Source organism: Syngnathus typhle, linkage group LG11 (assembly GCF_033458585.1).
Source record: "Syngnathus typhle isolate RoL2023-S1 ecotype Sweden linkage group LG11, RoL_Styp_1.0, whole genome shotgun sequence".
Taxonomy (NCBI): Eukaryota; Metazoa; Chordata; class Actinopteri; order Syngnathiformes; family Syngnathidae; genus Syngnathus; species Syngnathus typhle.
Window position 1 is genome coordinate 10910327 of NC_083748.1, and position 18454 is coordinate 10928780.

The following is an 18454-nucleotide window of genomic DNA, read 5'->3' on the forward strand; positions in this document are numbered from 1 at the left end:
ACAAGTTAACTGTCAAGGAAAATTTTGCAGTACGGTTAGTCAAGCACAACCTGATGAGAACAACCATAAGAGCCAACATAATCAATATTGTAGTTTTTTTTGCCCAACTGCATTCACCTCCCACAGTGACCGCGGGAGGTAATTGTTTGACAATACATTTCTCCTGTTCAATTTTAAAATTTTGCATTGTACCAGAATCTCGCAAGTGTAAACATAAGCGAGTCAGCTGATTGGGTCCACTTGAACCGCCTCTGGCGTCTCGGGCATCTGTCAAGCGAGAGGCGTGGGGACGAGGAGGAGCAAGCAGCACGAAAGCGTGCCGAGAGTCGCGAGTAGAGAAATCCAAACTATAAACCACGCCAATTCTCGGACTACTTATTCGCTTTCTTCACATTAGGTAAGCCAGAGAACTGACAAGTGGGACAGAACGCCACGAACCAGGCTGCGATGCTGCTGACGTCCCGTTCAGGTAGGACGTCATGTCGCCTTATCAACGTGAACAAAATAACTCTTCAAATAAATTAAGATGTTACACGATGAGCGCACTTTTTGACGTTATGTACGGATTGTAATATTTTAATCCCATTTTAGAATGATGAACACGACTTGAAAGTAATTTTCCTGTATGTACTATAATGATTGTATTCACGTGACACACAAGAGAAAATCTAATTTAATTTAAGGACTCATAATGGAAATATATTTACTGTCAGTCACAGAACTTTTGAATGATCACTTTTCTGTGTAGTTTTACCATGAAGAATACAGGGGAAATAAATAAGTCAGTTCTCAGAGATAGCAGCTCCCAAGGTGCATCATTTGCCTGCCTGCCCTTCCACTTAATCAATATTTGTCTTGGCTCACAATACGTTTAACATAATGACTTTTTGCAGATCAGCCCGACTCTTCAAATCCCAGCGGATACTTTGCTATTGATAGATGGAGAATGCTTATCTTCTTTTGTCGAAGCAAAGAACCAAGTTGCTCAGCCAATTTCCTGACAACACTGATTGAGCCCCAAGTCAAACCTTCAAGCTCACCTCTAAATAACATTGTTGGGGAGAATATACAACAAAAAAAGGAAATTCTGTTGGAGCCATTTGCTTGATAAATCACAACTACATTACCAACGTGATCAGTGGCACCACAATAAGACCCTCACCTACAGCGGCGTTCAGTCACTTGTTGAATTGTAACAAAACATGTGACGTTCCATGAATTATTAATTTAAAACATTATTCAAGATTAAATAATAACTTTGGGCCCTTTGAAAAATAAATATGAAATATTTGTTCAGAAATAGTTTGGTGACTTTGCTTGTCGCTATAAGTAGACATGAAATGCTAAGCCATGAAAAGACGGGCAATTTGATGGTGACTTTTCTCAGCGCATCCATGCATGGACATCATTCCTCTCGTGAAGCACGTAACAGTTGTGACATGAATGTCAACTAGAGAGGCCAGGGTTTGCGAGCACAGTCTTAGTGTGATGTACTGAGTTAATCATTGACTAGTAATGTCTGCACAGGATGGAGACCTTTCAAGTGCTACCTAGTATCTGGAAATAAATAGATTATACGCTGGAAAACTAGAAATTGACCAAAAGCATAGAAACCACCGGTTGTTGGAGACAAATGTTTGATAATAAATCTGATTCACTCCACAGCAGTGTGAGCTATGTCAGCCCTTCCTGCTAGCAGTAATTTCCAACACAAGACTGTAAACAATTGTTCATTTACTCAATCTTGACTATTCCTTTCATCCAGATACCTCGGCCTGGTGTTAAAGATGCTTTTGTCTGGACGTCATACCTGGGGGTGACCCTGAGTGCTGGTGGCCGACTCTGCATCCCAGGTGGGGATGGCCGGCCGGACCCCCCAGTGGGGGACGTGTGTCTGTCTTCAGACTCTGCTGGCCTTTGCCGTGGCCAGCTGTCCCTCCCTGACCCCAAACACAGTCAATTTCTCGGTGGTTTACACCATGCCCTTTTTCCAAGCCCGTGGCCCGATCCAGAACATTGTCAACAACTCCTTCTACCAGGAAGTGTACGTGGCCTCGCAAAATGTCATCGAAGCCGTCAACAGAAGCTTGGAGAAGACATGGGGACTTCGGACCGGGCCGGTGGGGAGTCCGGAATGTCAGGTTTGTGATTTGTGTCAAATAGACAGAGACCCCAACTTCTTGGAGGACACAAACAATCAGGTGTTGTTGCTGGACACCCTCTTCATGTATTTGTATTCGTGTGGAAGTTCCCAGTATGGCGTTTGCTATTTTCACCAACTCACCAACGACGGAGAGCCACCATCTATTTCCAAGTGCTTGTTTCGAGCCGGTTCAAACTCTGCCGCTTACTGTCCCGACTGTGTCGCCAGCCCTCTTGGTACCAAAGTCACCATGGTGGAGGAAGGTCAGACGGTCTACTTCTTTGTCGCCGCTACCGTCAATGAAAGTGTGACTCAGCGTTACGGAAGGAAGTCCATATCTGTGCGTCGACCTCTGGCGACCGAAGACGGCTTCTACCGCGACGTCCGTGGCCTGACTGTCCTTCCCGGGCTGAGGAGGACTTACCACATTGAATACGTCTACAGCTTTTTCACTCAAGAGTTTGTGTATTTCCTCTCCGTTCAAAGAGAGAGTCCGGACCAGGATTCATCTCCATTTCAAACTCGACTGGGCCGTCTTCCGCGGAATGAATGGGAGATGAAACGATACCGCGAGGTCATCCTGGAATGTCGTTTTGAACCTAAACGGCGGCGGAGGAACGTGGTCGGTGAACCTTACAGGGACGTGGTGTACAATGTGGTTCAGGCAGCACATTTTGGCAAAGCCGGCAGGGAGCTGGCTGAAGAATTGGGCGCGGAGGAGGAGGATGACATCCTCTATGGAGTCTTCGCCGTCACGGACGACAATGGAGTCACCGAGCATGATTCAGCCCTGTGTGCCTTCCCTGTGGACAACGTCAACGAGGCCATCGCCGACGGGGTGGATGACTGCTGTGAATCTGGACCCGAGCAACTGTCCAGGGGACTTTGCCACTTCCAGCCCTGTGAAAGCTGTCCTCATGAGGTGAGCCAATCGCAATGACTTTTCAAGGCATTGATGGAAGAAGAAGACGACGCCTATGAGTTTTAGTCACGTTCAATGAATCCTGAATCATCTGCGTTTGCTGCTTGTGGCCTTTTGTGCTAGAGCATGGAGAACAATGCCACATGCAGAGACCATCCAACCATGGTTTCCCAGCCCTACTACAGAGTGGACCTCTTCAACCGGCAGATGACAAACGTCCTCCTCACCTCTCTGTTGGTGACCACCATTGACAACAAGACCGTTGCCCATATGGGTACCTCCAACGGTCGGCTGCTGCAGGTCCGCTTCATTCTCTTTGGAATATGCCCCTGAGGTGATTGTATTGATATTCATGTGTTCTCATCCTGAATCGTGTTTGTGCTTGCAGCTGGTGCTGACAAGATCCAGCCCGATTATCTTTGCCAATTACTCTTTGGCAGAGAACCAAAAGATCTCCTCCATTGCTGCAGTTTACTCATCAGAGTATCTCCTGTTTGTGGTCGGAGACAAGGTAACAAAACAAATACACATTTAATGCGTATTTATCTGGAATTGTTCATGTCACTTCCAGATGATTCGGGTCCCACAGAGAGGACCGGGATGTCAACACTTTCTGACTTGTGCCATGTGTCTGAGAGCCCCGAAGTTTATGAGCTGTGGCTGGTGCTCGGGCGTGTGTTCATGGGAGAGCGAGTGCTCGAGTCATTGGCGGAATGAGTCCTGCCCGCCACGGATCACCGGGGTTAGTCTTCTTCTTGACTCCTGGACAAGATGTAAATCATTTTTTACCCAATAGCGGTTGCATTTCCAAGTCGTGCTGTAAGTTCCGCTTCATCGATGCAGTTCTTCCCGCGGACTGCTCCCCCTGACGGTCAAACTGAGTTAACAGTGTGCGGATGGGAGTTCCAGTCACCCCTAAGACCCGCTATTACCTCCAGAAGCCACCAGGTTAGACTGGGACAGACATCATGCATTGTGCTTCCTGTCAAGAGTAACAACACACAGTGAGTGAACTATGTGAGCTTCAATTTGCATCTGTTCTATTGGAAGTAATTACTTTAGATTGGTATCATTTATTATGTGGGAAAAAAAAACTCTCGGAATTCACAAATTCCTGCTGGGTGCCTTCTATTGAAAGATTCCAATCATCTCTAATATTTCACAGAGCTCCACGACATGCTGATCCAAATCTTTTATGTCCTTTTATTTTTAGCCTGGTGTGTAAGATTCGCTCCGGGGCTACCGATCTGTCAAAACCAGTCAACATTACAGTGGAAGTGCACGAGGGCGAGGGAGGCATGAAGGTGGAGGGACGATATGCCATTGACGGCAAGGCACACATGCCCGGTTTTACATTTCTGGTAAATTGGAATGATGGAGTAACATTTTTATTTAGATCTTTCGTGTCTTAACTGATGGAATCGTATGCAGATACCTAACATCACAAAGATCCAGCCCAACTATGGGCCTCTCATCGGGGGAACATTGATTACAGTGACTGGAGCTCACTTGGATGCCGGAAGGACAAGGAGAGTCACGCTTGATGGTGTGCCCTGTCCTATAAAAAGGTCTGAATTTTTTTTTTTTATATCGAACTACCTTGAGAGACTTCCTGAAGTAAGGTCTTCCACAGACGTGCCCCATCATGTTTGTTGGCTTTGTCAACTATAATTTCAAGAATGCCTCAGCCTTTATGATAAGCAAAAAATTGATTGAAAATGTGTTGATATATTTCACCTGTCATCCGCTTGCCTCTTTGCAGAGTCACAAAGCCCAAAGGCAATATGTCTTCCATCGTCTGTCTGTCCCAGCCCATCTCAGAAGTGAGGGACGTACCTCTCAGTGTTTTCATCGACAAGTCTCCCGTCATCACGACAAAGGTTTTTTACTACAAAGAAAACCCCAAGATTACAGCCGTCCTGCCTGATTGTAGCTTTGACAGGTAGGCTAGTAAAACAGCAAAGTAACTGTCGATGTTAAAGTCTCGGACTTCATAAAGTTGAATCGATTCTTTTGAATTTTTCTTGAACTCCAGGGGATCAAATATTTTGATTGAAGGAGAGAACCTGGATTCTGTTTATCGTACTATCATCCACTTCAGACCTAATGAGAGCCACTTGAAGCCTGTGACAAGGGTATCAAGCCCCGAATGACTCCTGTACCTTGAAAAAAAAAAAAAAAGGTCTTCATAATATACAGGCCTTTTCAAATACGATTGTGTCATTTGTTTCCAGGAATGCATCGGCAAGGCCTTGTCCACAAGGATGCAATGTGTCACTCCGGTATTCCCACGGGACGAGACAGAGGAAGGAGAGCTCTCCTTCGACATGGATGGAGCAATGGGACTTTGGAACAAAGAGTTTTCCTACCACCCGTACGGCGAGCCAATACCCTTTGAAACAGAAGGACACGAGTTGCATTTATACCCTGGATTTGATGAAGTTTCACTCCATGTAAGGATGAAGAACTGATCATGGATTGTCATTTATGGCATTTTCCATGACCATAATGTTTTTAATTCACTGTTTATAGCATCAGAAACTAAATCTGGTTAGCTCCTGCATGACCATCATCATGACGGTGGCCGGTGTTGATTGTGATGCTAAAGTCCTGGATAATGAAATCACCTGCAGGATTCCCAAAAACTTAACCATCCCAAGTGAAGGACTGCCTGTGAAGGTGAGTCCCACAGGAGTCTTTCCACCTTAGTCATAATCATTTACAATAAATTGATTATAATTCCCAACACCATGAAGTCAAAGTAATCACAAAATATTCGCATCGAATATAAAGACAATATTTTCAGAGAGAATAAAAAATGTTATATTAAACTCACACAGTCTCTGAAATTCAACAACAGCCTCAAGCTGCAATAATACGATTATCCATTTTGTGGAATGAACAACTAAAACAGAACATGTTAACTGAGGAACTGTTTAGACAGAGGCGGGAAGCTGTATCCCCGTTTCTCGTTGACAGGGCTTTCGTTTACTTTGGACGGACAAAATATCATCGGGTTTTCTGTAGAAACCAAAATAAAATGAGCACACACACAACCTGGCAATCAGCGAGGTGCAGATTAGCATTATACTTATATTTATGCTCATACTTATAGTTAAACTCATACATATTCTTACATTTATACGTACATATTTATACTTATGCATATACATTTGCTTATGCTTATACAGTACATATACGTACTTATACTTACATATACTTATACGTATATACTTATGCTTATGCTTATACTTACATATATATACTTATACATAGTATACAAATGGTGCAATGAGAACAGAATTCCCTCACAATGTATGACGGACTGTGTAATGGCTTTCTAGATCTCCATAAACGGACAGGTCCACAACGTGGGTCGAGTAATAAGGGTCAGCAGCCACTACATGGTGGGGATCGTGCTCGGGATCCTCGCAGCTCTGGTAGCCGGGGCAGTGCTGGCCTTTGCTGTCATGAAGCACCTGAGGAAGAAAAAGAAAGGTAGGGGTAGCTGCGTGGACCTTGACTTGTTGAATCACGCAAGTCTCCCAAGCAGAACATCCTCAGTGTTTCATTGTCTGCGCACTTCATGAGTGGTTGATAATTAAAACCATGTGAAATATTTTTCAGCTTCCATGGTGGAGAGCCGTTTGGCCCACTGCGCAAGCCGTTCTGGGACAAATTCTGTTGAGTTGTCACCGGTCGGCGACTACAGGAGAGGTGACATTCCGACTCAGAACACAACTCTAGCTAGCTGTCTGACCGATGACTTTTATTTTTCATATCCTTTTCTCAGTAGTACCCCTAAATCCTCCGTCTCCCGTCGCCGGGCCTTTGGCCTTCCCCAGCCGGTCCTACGCTGCAGGCAGTATAGACATTACTCTCACGCCTCTCATGGCTGCAGAGAAAATTTCCATTTCCAGTTTTAGACCAGAGTTATTGGAGGAGGTAAAGGATGTTCTTATTCCGGCTGAAATGCTCCTCGTGCAACACCATCGCATCATTGGCAAGGGTAAGATATAATTGAAGTGGTGCGTTTAGGGGCGATCATTCTCTGACCTTTTTCTCTTCCTGGTCCAGGTCATTTTGGAACAGTCTATCATGGATATTTCACGGATCATAGCAATAGAGAAAAACACTGCGCTGTCAAGTCTTTGAATAGTGAGTCATGATTGTTTGCTCCAAAGGTTTTACTGAGATCCTACGGACCTTTTCCAAACATGCCGTGTCATTAGGGATAACGGATGTGGAAGAGGTGGAGCAGTTTTTGAAGGAAGGTATCATAATGAAGAGTTTCCATCACATCAACGTGCTGTCTCTGCTGGGCATCCTCCTGCCGCAGGAAGGTCTTCCTCTGGTGGTTCTGCCTTACATGAAACACGGAGACCTGCGCCACTTCATACGCTGCGAGAAGAGGGTGGGATATTCTTTGTCCGACTTGTGTGCAGAATCAAACATTTTTGAATAAAAAAAAACTTTCCTCCCCCCCCAAGAACCCCACTGTGAAAGATCTCATTGGCTTCGGACTGCAGGTTGCCAAGGGGATGGAGTATTTGGCTCAGAAGAAGTTTGTTCACAGAGATCTCGCAGCACGCAATTGCATGTGAGTCGCAGAAAAATCAGCCGTTCTCCCATCGACCGACTGACATCTTATTTTGGTTTTCTGTCTTAGGCTGGATGAATCATACACAGTCAAGGTGGCAGACTTTGGCATGGCCAGAGATGTTTTTGACAAGGAGTATTACAGTATTCAAGACCACAGAAAGGCCAAACTGCCCGTCAAATGGATGGCCATCGAGAGTCTACGGACACAGAAATTCACTTCCAAGTCCGATGTGGTAAACAAAATAAAATGTCAAGTCTCCATCAAGGGAAAATTATGACGTTTTTCTATTTTCTCATATTTGGTGTCATGGGAGCAGTGGTCCTTTGGCGTGCTGATGTGGGAGATGCTGACTAGAGGAGCAAGCCCTTACCCTGAAGTGGACCCTTATGACATCACGCACTACTTATTGAAGGGCAGGCGCCTTCCTCAACCTCAGTACTGCCCTGGCCCTCTGTAAGTCTTACTATAATCAACATTGTAGTTCTTTGTTGCCTTATTTGAACCAAAAGATTTTTAAAAAGTTTATGGTTCCAAATGCATTGTTTTGTAAATGCAAATGTGGGATGTTTTTTTTTTTTTTTTTTTTAATCACTGCTGTTGCAAATAAATTGCCCCAAGGGGACAATAATGTATTCTTGATCATGATAAGAATAGGACTTTTTTTTATATAGCAGTTTCACAATGTCTTTTCTTGTAATATTACTCATTTTTATATAGAAGCAAATTTTTGTTGGTGGTGTGCCTCGAGATTTTGTTGATGAAAAAAGGTTGGGAAACACTTTGTTAAGCAATACTTTGTTTCCGTTTTGGAGTTAATATGCCCAACAAAAACAGCACACACACACACGCACGCACACATCCCGTTACCATGAAACATGTTTTCTTTAGAAAATACGATAATGACAAATCCCTTTGCATGTGGTAGATTAGAATAGATAAGCCATTCATTCTTGCTTCACATCTAACTTCAGTGAAGTGTTTCTCAACCTTCAGTGAGCCAAGGTGCCTACTTTTTTCATCAGAATCAATCGGCACCAAAACCAAAATGTCACAAATAGTGTATGTACGTAAATAATGATCTTGTGTTAAATTACTCCCAAATTGCCTTGCTCAGTATGATATCCTAAATCATCACAAACTTGATTGTTACAATGCAAATGTACTCAAATTGTTTTTGTTGTTACAGGTACAGCATTATGCTCGAGTGCTGGGACCCGGATCCAGAATTGAGGCCTAACTTTGCCACCTTGGTGTCTGCTATCACCAGCATCCTCTCGAGCCTCGAAGGAGAACATTACATCAGTCTGAACGTCACGTATGTCAACCTGGACCAGCCGAGGCCCTACCCAGCACTCACAGAGTCTGCTGACGAATACGATTCCACGGACGCTGATAGTCACTCGGATTCCGTCTCCTCCTGATCGTATCCCCTTCAAACTGACCTGGCATCAGTTTGAAACACAAGAGGACAAAAACTCATTCAAGTATGTTTTACCCTTAAGCAGCGGTCCATTGTTCTGCCATGTGTGTGTCTGCACACAAGTGCCACGCACTAGTAGCACTAATTTTGTCTTGTACGACTAGTGTGTGAAAGTATATAGCAGTGGAAAAAAAAAAAAAAAGGACAATCGCTGTCGTAGTTTGGACTATTTATCTACTGACTTCTATTGCAAGTGAGGACAGTGTACTAGTTGCCTACATGGACGTTAAAGTGGCTCTCAAAAAATATTGAATAAATGCTCAAACGGCTTTCGATTTGCCTTAGTATGACATTTAAATATACGCTTTTAATTGCGCTGCAGTCCAGTGTTTGTTTTGTAAACTCGGATAAAGGGAAGCAATGTGGTTGTTCCAAATATTTATGTATCAAAATGTACCAAAAACTAAATTTGATGTTCGTATTGAGCTCATGTCTGAGAAAGTGTCATAAATTATAAATATTTATTTGTTTATAATTGTGTCATAATGATTTGGGTGCCCCTTGTAAACATTTCAAGCGTGTAATATTATAGTGACCGCTAGAGGTCAGCGTTGCGTTACATACTTTGTCGGCTCGGAACTCTAGATGGATAAAAATGTTTCATAGTGACGCTTCTGTATTTTCAGTAGTCTAGCAACACAATTGACTCCGATCTGTTACCCATCATCTTTTTAAATTAGTATACAAACTTTGTAGCTGTAGTTATTAGAAAGAAAACACCCCAATTAGGCACCATTTCATTTTTTCCTGTCACCTATTTTTTTTGCCCTGAAGATTAAGTAGAAGCAAGCTCATACATTTTCAATTAAAAGAGCAAATGAGACAGTCAGAGTTGACAACCACTCTATCACCCTCTCAAATAAACCAAACAAACATCCTCCCCCTTCACCGGCACACACTCCTCGCGTTACTCTCACACATCTGACACAAACAAAGAAAACCAGAGGGAAATAAACAGGATACTTTTATTTTCATCTTGCCAAAGCATAGTGGGGCTTTTGATATCGAGAATAACTGAACCCAATGTAGATGTCAAAATCCTTCACTTTGCAGTGCAGAGCCCGCAGATAAACCAGGCTATAACTCTCGGAGCATCTTAAAACGTTTCTCCTGAGCAGGGTTCACCGAGAGGTCTTATGCAGTATGCCCTTTGATATCTTACTTATCCACGAGTTTGGAAAGAATTAAGGGGCATGAATCAGAGTGCTTAAAAGTGGTGCACTGTGGGGAGCCTCCAAATCTGAACGAAGATAATGAACTCATTTCCGTGGTGACATAAAAATATGGCATCCCGTGGCACATGAGGGCACCGTCAGATGCTCAGAGTATTGTACGCAAGCATGTTGCCATGGTGAAGCAGTCCTGAATTGGCCTTGCAAATTCCAATTCCATGTTGAACCGGTTGAGCCTGAGCTGAGGATTCGACTTACTGCTGGCCGCTCGGTCTAAGAACTCGCTTTAATTGTACGGGGACCGAACGGCCCATAGTAAAAGTAATGAAGCCCGGTGTCATTAAATGTGTTTGGAATATCTGGCCACCTAGTGGATGTAAAACCATTACAGAGCCACCAGGAGTTACATGTGCCCCATTGTTGTTTAGTGGCCTTTTGAGCTGATTTCAGAACATCACCAGCATTTCCAACTACAAAACAATTTGTTTTCATATTTGATTTGTTTCCTAGCTGTCTACTAATATACAAAACAGTATGTAATGCTGAGTCATCAAATGATTTGCTCGTTATGCATTGGTGGGCGGACTGTAGATACGAATAGCTTCAACTTACTATATTTCAAACATGCAAACGACAGCTGTTTTTTTTTTACTCTGACACGTGGAAGAAATGAATGAGGACATATTTTCTACTCATGCATTTGCTCAGCTACTGTACGTCTCCATAACAATAATCTGTGGCTTTTTTGCTCTCCTTCATCACGGCCTTTTTCAAGCGAGACGGCACGCACGTCATGAGGAAAGCATCAATCTTGAATATCTTCAGGGACCAGCCTATCTCTCAGCACCCTCCTCTTGCTTGCTCATCAAAATCGATGAGCGTTCTATTCAACGACAACTATCTGACTTTCGGGCCACGTGTGTTGTCCTTGGTAGCGACGTTCTCCTAGCCATCGGCGTCCATTTTTAATGATGTTAGAGTATGTGGCCTTGGTGCCGCTCATCAAGTACTAGCTCAGGCTCCTGTCAGAGTGTAGGCTTGCTGAGAGGGATAAGAGCTCTCACTGCTGCTATGTCGAAATAGATGTGCTGTTATTACTGCCCACTTCTGCTGGACCATCTGTGGAGTGGCAGAGCGATGTGACAATTACATAAGATGTTCACAACAAGCCCCCTCGTTCCTATATTTTGAGAAATCTTTGGTGGCATTTTGATTTCTGTCAGATTACAGATCCGGTGGTAATATTAATTTATCACCGTCCAATATCACCAATACTATTTTGCGAACTTGTTAAACTGACCACTAAGTGTACATGCGCTGAAATTGGCACGATAAATACAGCATGCTCTAAACCACAGGTGTCAAACACAAGGCCCGGGGGGCCAGATGCGGCCCGCCACATCATGTTATGTGGCCCAGGAAGACAAATTGTGCATCAAATTCATGTCATTTCTAGAATTGCAAATTGTCTTCACTTTGAATAATATATATTTCTTAAATATTTGACCAGTTTTTATTCATCTGATTTGAAAACGAGTTATTTGTCAGATTGTTTTGTAGCTTTTACTGTATATAATATGAGGTACATGGCAGGCAAATGCAGTGCTGGATGGAGACTGGAACTGAATATAAATATGATAAACCGAGGTAAACAAGTTAATCTCAACACGATTCCTGTTCCCGTTATTTTTTATCGCCTTCGTATCGGGTCTCAGTAGGCAAATGCAGTTTTTTAAAATCTAAGCTAACGTGCATGCGAGCGTTCGTTTCTTTTCGTGGCAGCATTTGCCTCCCACGCCAGCCAGCGGTGATGCATACACACACACACACACACGACTAAATAAATTAGCACTCATCTTAAAATCTAATGAAAACCTGATGCTCTTCAAACCCTGCAGGAGCAATTTGCATAATAATTAGAACATTGCAAAAGCCGTGGGGGAGGATGGCACAACAAACTCCTGTCAAGTGAATTATTGAACATACTATTGACCAGTGTTTCCCAAACAGCTGTGCCGTGGGAAATTGTCCTACATTAAATACCGAGCGCATTGTAAACAGGATCGCCAAACCACAGGTCAGTTAGCGCAAGGCCTGGTCAGCCACTTGCACGATTAGTGCATGCGCGGCCAATCGGAGAATCTTGAGATTTCACGTTGTGGCATCGGCACATACTCAGTTTATGTGTGTGTTGCTGTTAGTGTTGGCTCGTGAGTGAACAATTCGTTCAAAAGAACGGTTTCTTTTTTTCAGTTCATATGACTTCAACCAGTAGGTGCCGGTAATGCGCATTGAAGCTGGTGCCACCTCACCGTAAAACAAAACGAAGGAGAAAATGACGTCACTTCCCGTTCACCAACGAACGAATCTGTGAGTGAACGAATCAGTGAGTGAGGGATTCGCATTTCCAGTTCATCGGGAGAACGGATCAGTGAGGGAACGAATCCTGACTTTCCCGTTCGCGAACGAGTCAATGGGTCAACTGCTTTCCTGACGGCTAACTTTATTGCATGAAGGGAAGCGCCGTTATTATTATTTTTTTTTCACATTTTCACATAATTTCATGGCACATAAATCAACATGTTCGAGAAAGGAGAAGGAAGAAGCTATTGCTTGTTTTTTTTCCTACACCTTTTATACATCATCAGACTATGCTTCTCTTTGGGTAATCTTGATTTTATAACACTTGAAGTAGTTTTTCAATAACGTGTATGCATATGTACGCCTAAATATTGTTATCCAATATATCTACTGCAATCACGTTAGATTGCTGGTTTGAAATTTACTTTCAATATTATTATTATTTTCAAATAAACATTTATGTTAAAACTTGTCTGGTGTTTTATTCCTTGTTTTTATATACGCAAATTAAAACAAAAATCAGACATTTGGTTGACTGCTTTATATGACAATATGTGTAGGTACACCTCATGGACACTTCAATAGGTACACTACACGAGGTAAAAATAAATAAAAATAAATGAAGTGTGAACTATTCGGTGAACGATTCTTTTGAACAAACCTCTTGAGTGAACCGATTCTAAAGATTCAGTTCACGTTAAACTGGAATGCACATCACTAGTACAAAAGAGCGCACAGGACCAAGGACTGCCAGGTCGAAATAGCTGACTGGTTTGTGACAAGGGGTCATACTCAGTGAGAGCCTAGTTCAATCCCAGGTGTGTGCATATACATAAATGTGCTTTTAGACTTGGAACCTTGCTTAGTATGCATTTTTTACGTTTAGCTCCTGCACGTGAAAATGAAAAAAATCTTTTCATGCAGGTGTGTTTCACGAGGGAAACTTGGAAAACATGGTGGAATACGGCCCTGAGGACTAGAGCTTGACACCTGTGACCTTTGACCATGATGTTGCTCTAATAAAGTGGCCTGTTATTAGGTACACTTGAAAATGGCGGTGTACCTAATGGAGTGTCCGTGTGTTTCCCTCGTTAAGTGCACCTGCGTGAAAAGTTTTAGCTCCTGTGGAACGTGAAAGGAGCTAAAACTTTTCACGCAGGTGCGCTTAACGAGGGTCACTTGGAAAACATGTTGGAATGCGGCCCCGAGGACGAGAGCTTGACACCTGTGACCTTTGACCATGATGTTTTTCTAATAAAGTGGCCTGTTATTAGGTACACTTGAAAATGTCGGTGTACCTAATGGAGTGTCTGTGTGATTCCCTCGTTAAGTGCACCTGCGTGAAAAGTTTTAGCTCCTGCGGAACGTGAAAGGAGCTAAAACTTTTCACGCAGGTGCGCTTAACGAGGGTCACTTGGAAAACATGTTGGAACGCGGCCCCGAGGACTAGAGCTTGACACCTGTGACCTTTGACCGTGATATTTCCCTAATAAAGTGGCCTGTTATTAGGTACACTTGAAAATGGCGGTGTACCTAATGGAGTGTCTGTGTGATTACCTCGTTAAGTGCACCTGCGTGAAAAGTTTTAGCTCCTGCGGAACGTGAAAGGAGCTAAAACTTTTCACGCAGGTGCGCTTAACGAGGGTTCCTTGGAAAACATGTTGGAACGCGGCCCCGAGGACTAGAGCTTGACACCTGTGACCTTTGACCATGATATTTCCCTAATAAAGTGGGCTGTTATTTGGTACACTTGAAAATGGCGGTGTACCTAATGCAGTGTCCGAGTGATTCCCTCGTTAAGTGCACCTGCGTGAAAAGTTTTAGCTTCTGTGGAACGTGAAAGTGACCAAAAACTTTTCACGCAGGTGCGCTTAACGAGGGTCACTTGGAAAACATGTTGGAACGCAGCCCCAAAGACTAGAGCTTGACACTTGTGACCTTTGACCATGATGTTTCCCTAATAAAGTGGCCTGTTATTAGGTACACTTGAAAATGGCGGTGTACCTAATGGAATGTCCGTGTTATTCCCTCGTTAAGTGCACCTGCGTGAAAAGTTTTAGCCCCTGTGGAACGTGAAAGGAGCTAAAACTTTTCACGCAGGTGCGCTTAACGAGGGTCACTTGGAAAACATGTTGGAACGCGGCCCCGAGGACTAGAGCTTGACACCTGTGACCTTTGACCGTGATATTTCCCTAATAAAGTGGCCTGTTATTAGGTACACTTGAAAATGGCGGTGTACCTAATGGAATGTCCGTGTTATTCCCTCGTTAAGTGCACCTGCGTGAAAAGTTTTAGCCCCTGTGGAACGTGAAATGTGCTAAAACTTTTCACGCAGGTGCGCTTAACGAGGGTCACTTGAAAAACATGTTGGAACGCGGCCCCGAGGACAAGAGCATGATACCTGTGACCTTTGATCATGATATTTCCCTAATAAAGTGGCTTGTTATTAGGCACACTTTTAGAATTGGACCGCCAACTTGGGGGCGGGCCACCTTATGTATTTACACATAAATACTTGCATTTGTTTGCATATGCAGCGAGGTTCGAATTCTAAAAGGAAGATGTTCACACCAGGGATCGAACCAAGTTCTTCCCGAGTGAGAGCCCGTGTCACTAACGAGTCAGGTATTTCGACCTGACAACCGATGGCCGTCTGCACGCTTTTGTACTAGTGCATTCCAGTTCTTTTAAGTGAACTGAATCTTTAGAATCAGTTCACTCAAAATATTTGTTCAAAAGAATCGTTCACCGAATCGTTCGCTACACTTTATTTATTCTTTTCTTTTTTTTACCTCGTGTAGTGTACGTATTGAAGTGTCCATGAGGTGTACCGACACGTATTGTCATATAAAGCAGTTGACCAATTGTCAGATTTTTATGCTTTAATGAGCAAATAAAAGAAAAACAAGGAATAAAACACTAGACAAGTTTTCACATAAATGTTTATTTGAAAGTAAATTTCAAACCAGCAATCTAATGTGAAATTGCTGTAGATATATTGGATAACAACATTGAGGCGTACATATGCATACACGTTATTGAAAAACGACCCAAAGAGAAGCATAATCTCCCCGTTGTTGCATAACGGCGCATCCCTTCATGCAAGAAAGCTAGCCGTTAGCTTGGAGAAAACTTGCATAAAAGAAGTGGTTCTTTCTTTCCTTGGCAAATCGACATTCTGGCTTACATAGTTCACGCCAGGAGGGAGATGCAACACATTCACTGACTGATCCGTTGATGCACGGGAAGGAAGGCAGTTGACTCGTTCACGAACGGGAAAGTTCCCTCACTGATCCATTCTCGCGATGAACTGGAAATGCGAATCACTGACTCGTTCACTCACAGCTCCGTTCAGTTGGTGAACGTTGAAATGCAATTCACGACTCGTTCGTAAACAGGAAGTTACGTCATTTTCTTCTTCGTTTTGTTTTACGGCGAGGTGGCACCAGCTTCAATGTACATTACCGGCACCTACTGGTTGAAGTCATATGAACTGAAAAAAGAACCAAGCGTTAATGTTGGACGATTTCCCACGGCACAGCCTATTGAGTTGCGCTCATGCCATCTGTGTGTCTTTTGTATACCGACTCTGCAGTATGGATGCTGCTGGGGCCTGAATTTCCCCACCCCTGGGGATCAATAAATATTCAATCAATCAATATTCAATCAATCAATCATCTCTCATGGCACACCAGAGTTGCCACTGGTTGGAAAACACTGGTCTAAGGCACAATGTAATCCTGATGCGTCATTCTGAATCACGATTAAGCACTTTTAGTGCTCCTCTGGCAAGCTGAGGCACAATTTGATGTGTGCCCTACATTTAATGATGACTGTTTGCTTGGCGCAAAAAAAATCCTCATTATTTATCACAAGACATACTGCCATATTAGACAATTACCTTGCTGGTAGAAGAAACAATTTCTACAACAAAATTACATTCAGCCCAGAAGCCAAAATAATGAGCCATTGAGCTGATTTAAAAAATTCAGGAGAGACGCGCTAACGTGAAATGCACTCGAATGTGACATCTTTTGCGCTTGAAGCAACTTGATGTGAGTTTTTTCATAACTTTGTATGTATCTGCTGGATTTATTTATTGACTTCATTTATAAAGGCAATTAAATACTATGTATGGTGTTGGAGAAATGGTGCAATGGTTACAGGTAACAAAAGAAAAGCTTTCTGCTTAATTGAAAATACTAAATGCAGCCTGTAGTTTCACACTGCAGAAGCAAATGATTGAGCCCCCAATAAAGGATGGCATAAGAGAGAAGCAAAAACTAAAAGAATACAACAAAAGCATGTGGCTTTCCTGACATTTTGATCCAAATTGGCAATCATCCAAATACTATCTTAAAAACAACTCTTGCAGACAGTGCGTAGGTCTGTGTGCAGAGTGCCAGGATGTGCTGGACTGATATTTCCTCTAACTGACACCAAGGCAGCCATCAGTAAGACTGATGTCACAGAAAAGATCTGTGGATGCGCGTAATCTTGTGACAGATACTTTAAGTTGTGTCATTTAACTTTAAATGGGAAATGAGTTTTGAAGGAAACAACCCCAAACTGCTCTCACCAAGACTGACATTTGGCTCAATATTTATTCATGAATGAAGCAAAACCACCACAATCTTTACAACGTTGCAAAATGCAAATGAAACAAATGTTACAAACTCTTTATTAGTGAATTCAAGTCACCCTGGACTTGGTAAACAAAAGGGGAGAAGACGGTTCAAATATCAGCCTATCACAGGCCCGGCTTCCAAAGGTACACTGTGCTTTGTTAGACTCCTAATGTGCACTCTTTGTGATATGCTTGTTGCCATGGTAACGGTTGTTTTCACAAGGAGTATGTGTAGGATGGCAGCAGTATTGCAATGCTTTGCGTCAGTAATGATAGTTCAGCTTTTCCTGGGACTTTGCAACAAATGACGTGAAACGGGACAGAGGCACCCCAAAAAAACAAAAACAAAAAAAAACAAATCTGTTGAGTTATGGATGACTGAAAAACTAAACTCTTTATCTTTAGATCTTAGCCTGAAATGTAAAAAAAAAAAAGTCCACTAATGTCACACTGCTGCACCTGCCCCATATAGTTTAAGTCATGTTGACTTTGGCCTGAGGACTAAAAACACCAAGGAGTGACTTACCTGCTCAGGCCGAGTTGAATAATTGACCTCGTTCACGGTAGTTCAAACAATAATGGATGAGTGGGAGTTCCCCTTGGCACCTCCCCGGGGACATGCAGAAGTTGGAGCACCCACTCTAATTGCTAACTCTTGTCCAATCGAAGCTTTTAATTAGAGTGCACGGAGTGCGCTGGAGTCTTCTCGAAGCTCCGCTTGTCAGCCTTTGGCGTGACGAGAAAAGTGGTCCGGTCCTCCTATGGCCACACTCATAACTGCGGAAATCACATGAAGGCATAATGGCTGTGACTGTAGGAAGGAAAATGAACAGACTCAATCCTGAGATTTCAAAATATCTTTATTGTTGTCTTGTCTGACCACTCATCCCTGGTCCAAATTAAAGCCCAGTCTATTTTTGCCAAATGGCGGCTTATGCAACTGTGTGGACATCTTGATTGAGCACGACAAAAGTGCAATGAAGAGCCATCATATCAGACCCCCCCTTTGTAACCCATTGGCGCCACAATCCCCGCCTCCGCTTCACAGGGCTGCCGACCAAACATCTCCAAACCACCCACCCATCCTCAACCCATATGCACTTGTCACCTTCCTAATGTTACCATGGAAAAAGTCCATAAACCTGT

At 43.1% G+C, this 18454-nt stretch overlaps 1 protein-coding gene across 2 annotated transcripts; it reads left to right on the forward strand.

Annotated features, from left to right (window-relative positions):
* The first annotated feature begins 275 nt into the window (after positions 1-275).
* Positions 276-13152, forward strand: mst1rb (macrophage stimulating 1 receptor b). Of its 2 annotated transcripts, none has more exons than XM_061292279.1 (21): positions 276-469; positions 1766-3065; positions 3189-3365; positions 3454-3576; positions 3637-3807; positions 3909-4069; positions 4279-4426; positions 4497-4633; positions 4828-5007; positions 5101-5200; positions 5300-5518; positions 5598-5744; positions 6410-6563; positions 6693-6782; positions 6859-7074; positions 7143-7223; positions 7298-7479; positions 7556-7665; positions 7735-7900; positions 7985-8121; positions 8855-13152. In XM_061292279.1, the coding sequence occupies exons 2-21, from the start codon at positions 1860-1862 to the stop codon at positions 9087-9089; spliced, it is 4140 nt and encodes a 1379-aa protein (XP_061148263.1). In that variant the 5' UTR covers positions 276-469; positions 1766-1859; the 3' UTR covers positions 9090-13152. The 2 variants fall into 2 exon arrangements, with proteins under 2 accessions (XP_061148263.1, XP_061148264.1); XM_061292280.1 differs by having other exon boundaries at positions 6862-7074.
* Positions 13153-18454: the final 5302 nt, after the last annotated feature.

Coding starts and splice junctions, on each gene's coding strand:
- mst1rb (XM_061292279.1), top strand. CDS start 1,860: ATGGCCGGCCGGACCCCCCAGTGGGGGACGTGTGTCTGTCTTCAGACT. Junction 7,480..7,555: donor TCATACGCTGCGAGAAGAGG/GTGGGATATTCT, acceptor TCCCCCCCCAAG/AACCCCACTGTGAAAGATCT. Junction 8,122..8,854: donor CAGTACTGCCCTGGCCCTCT/GTAAGTCTTACT, acceptor TTGTTGTTACAG/GTACAGCATTATGCTCGAGT.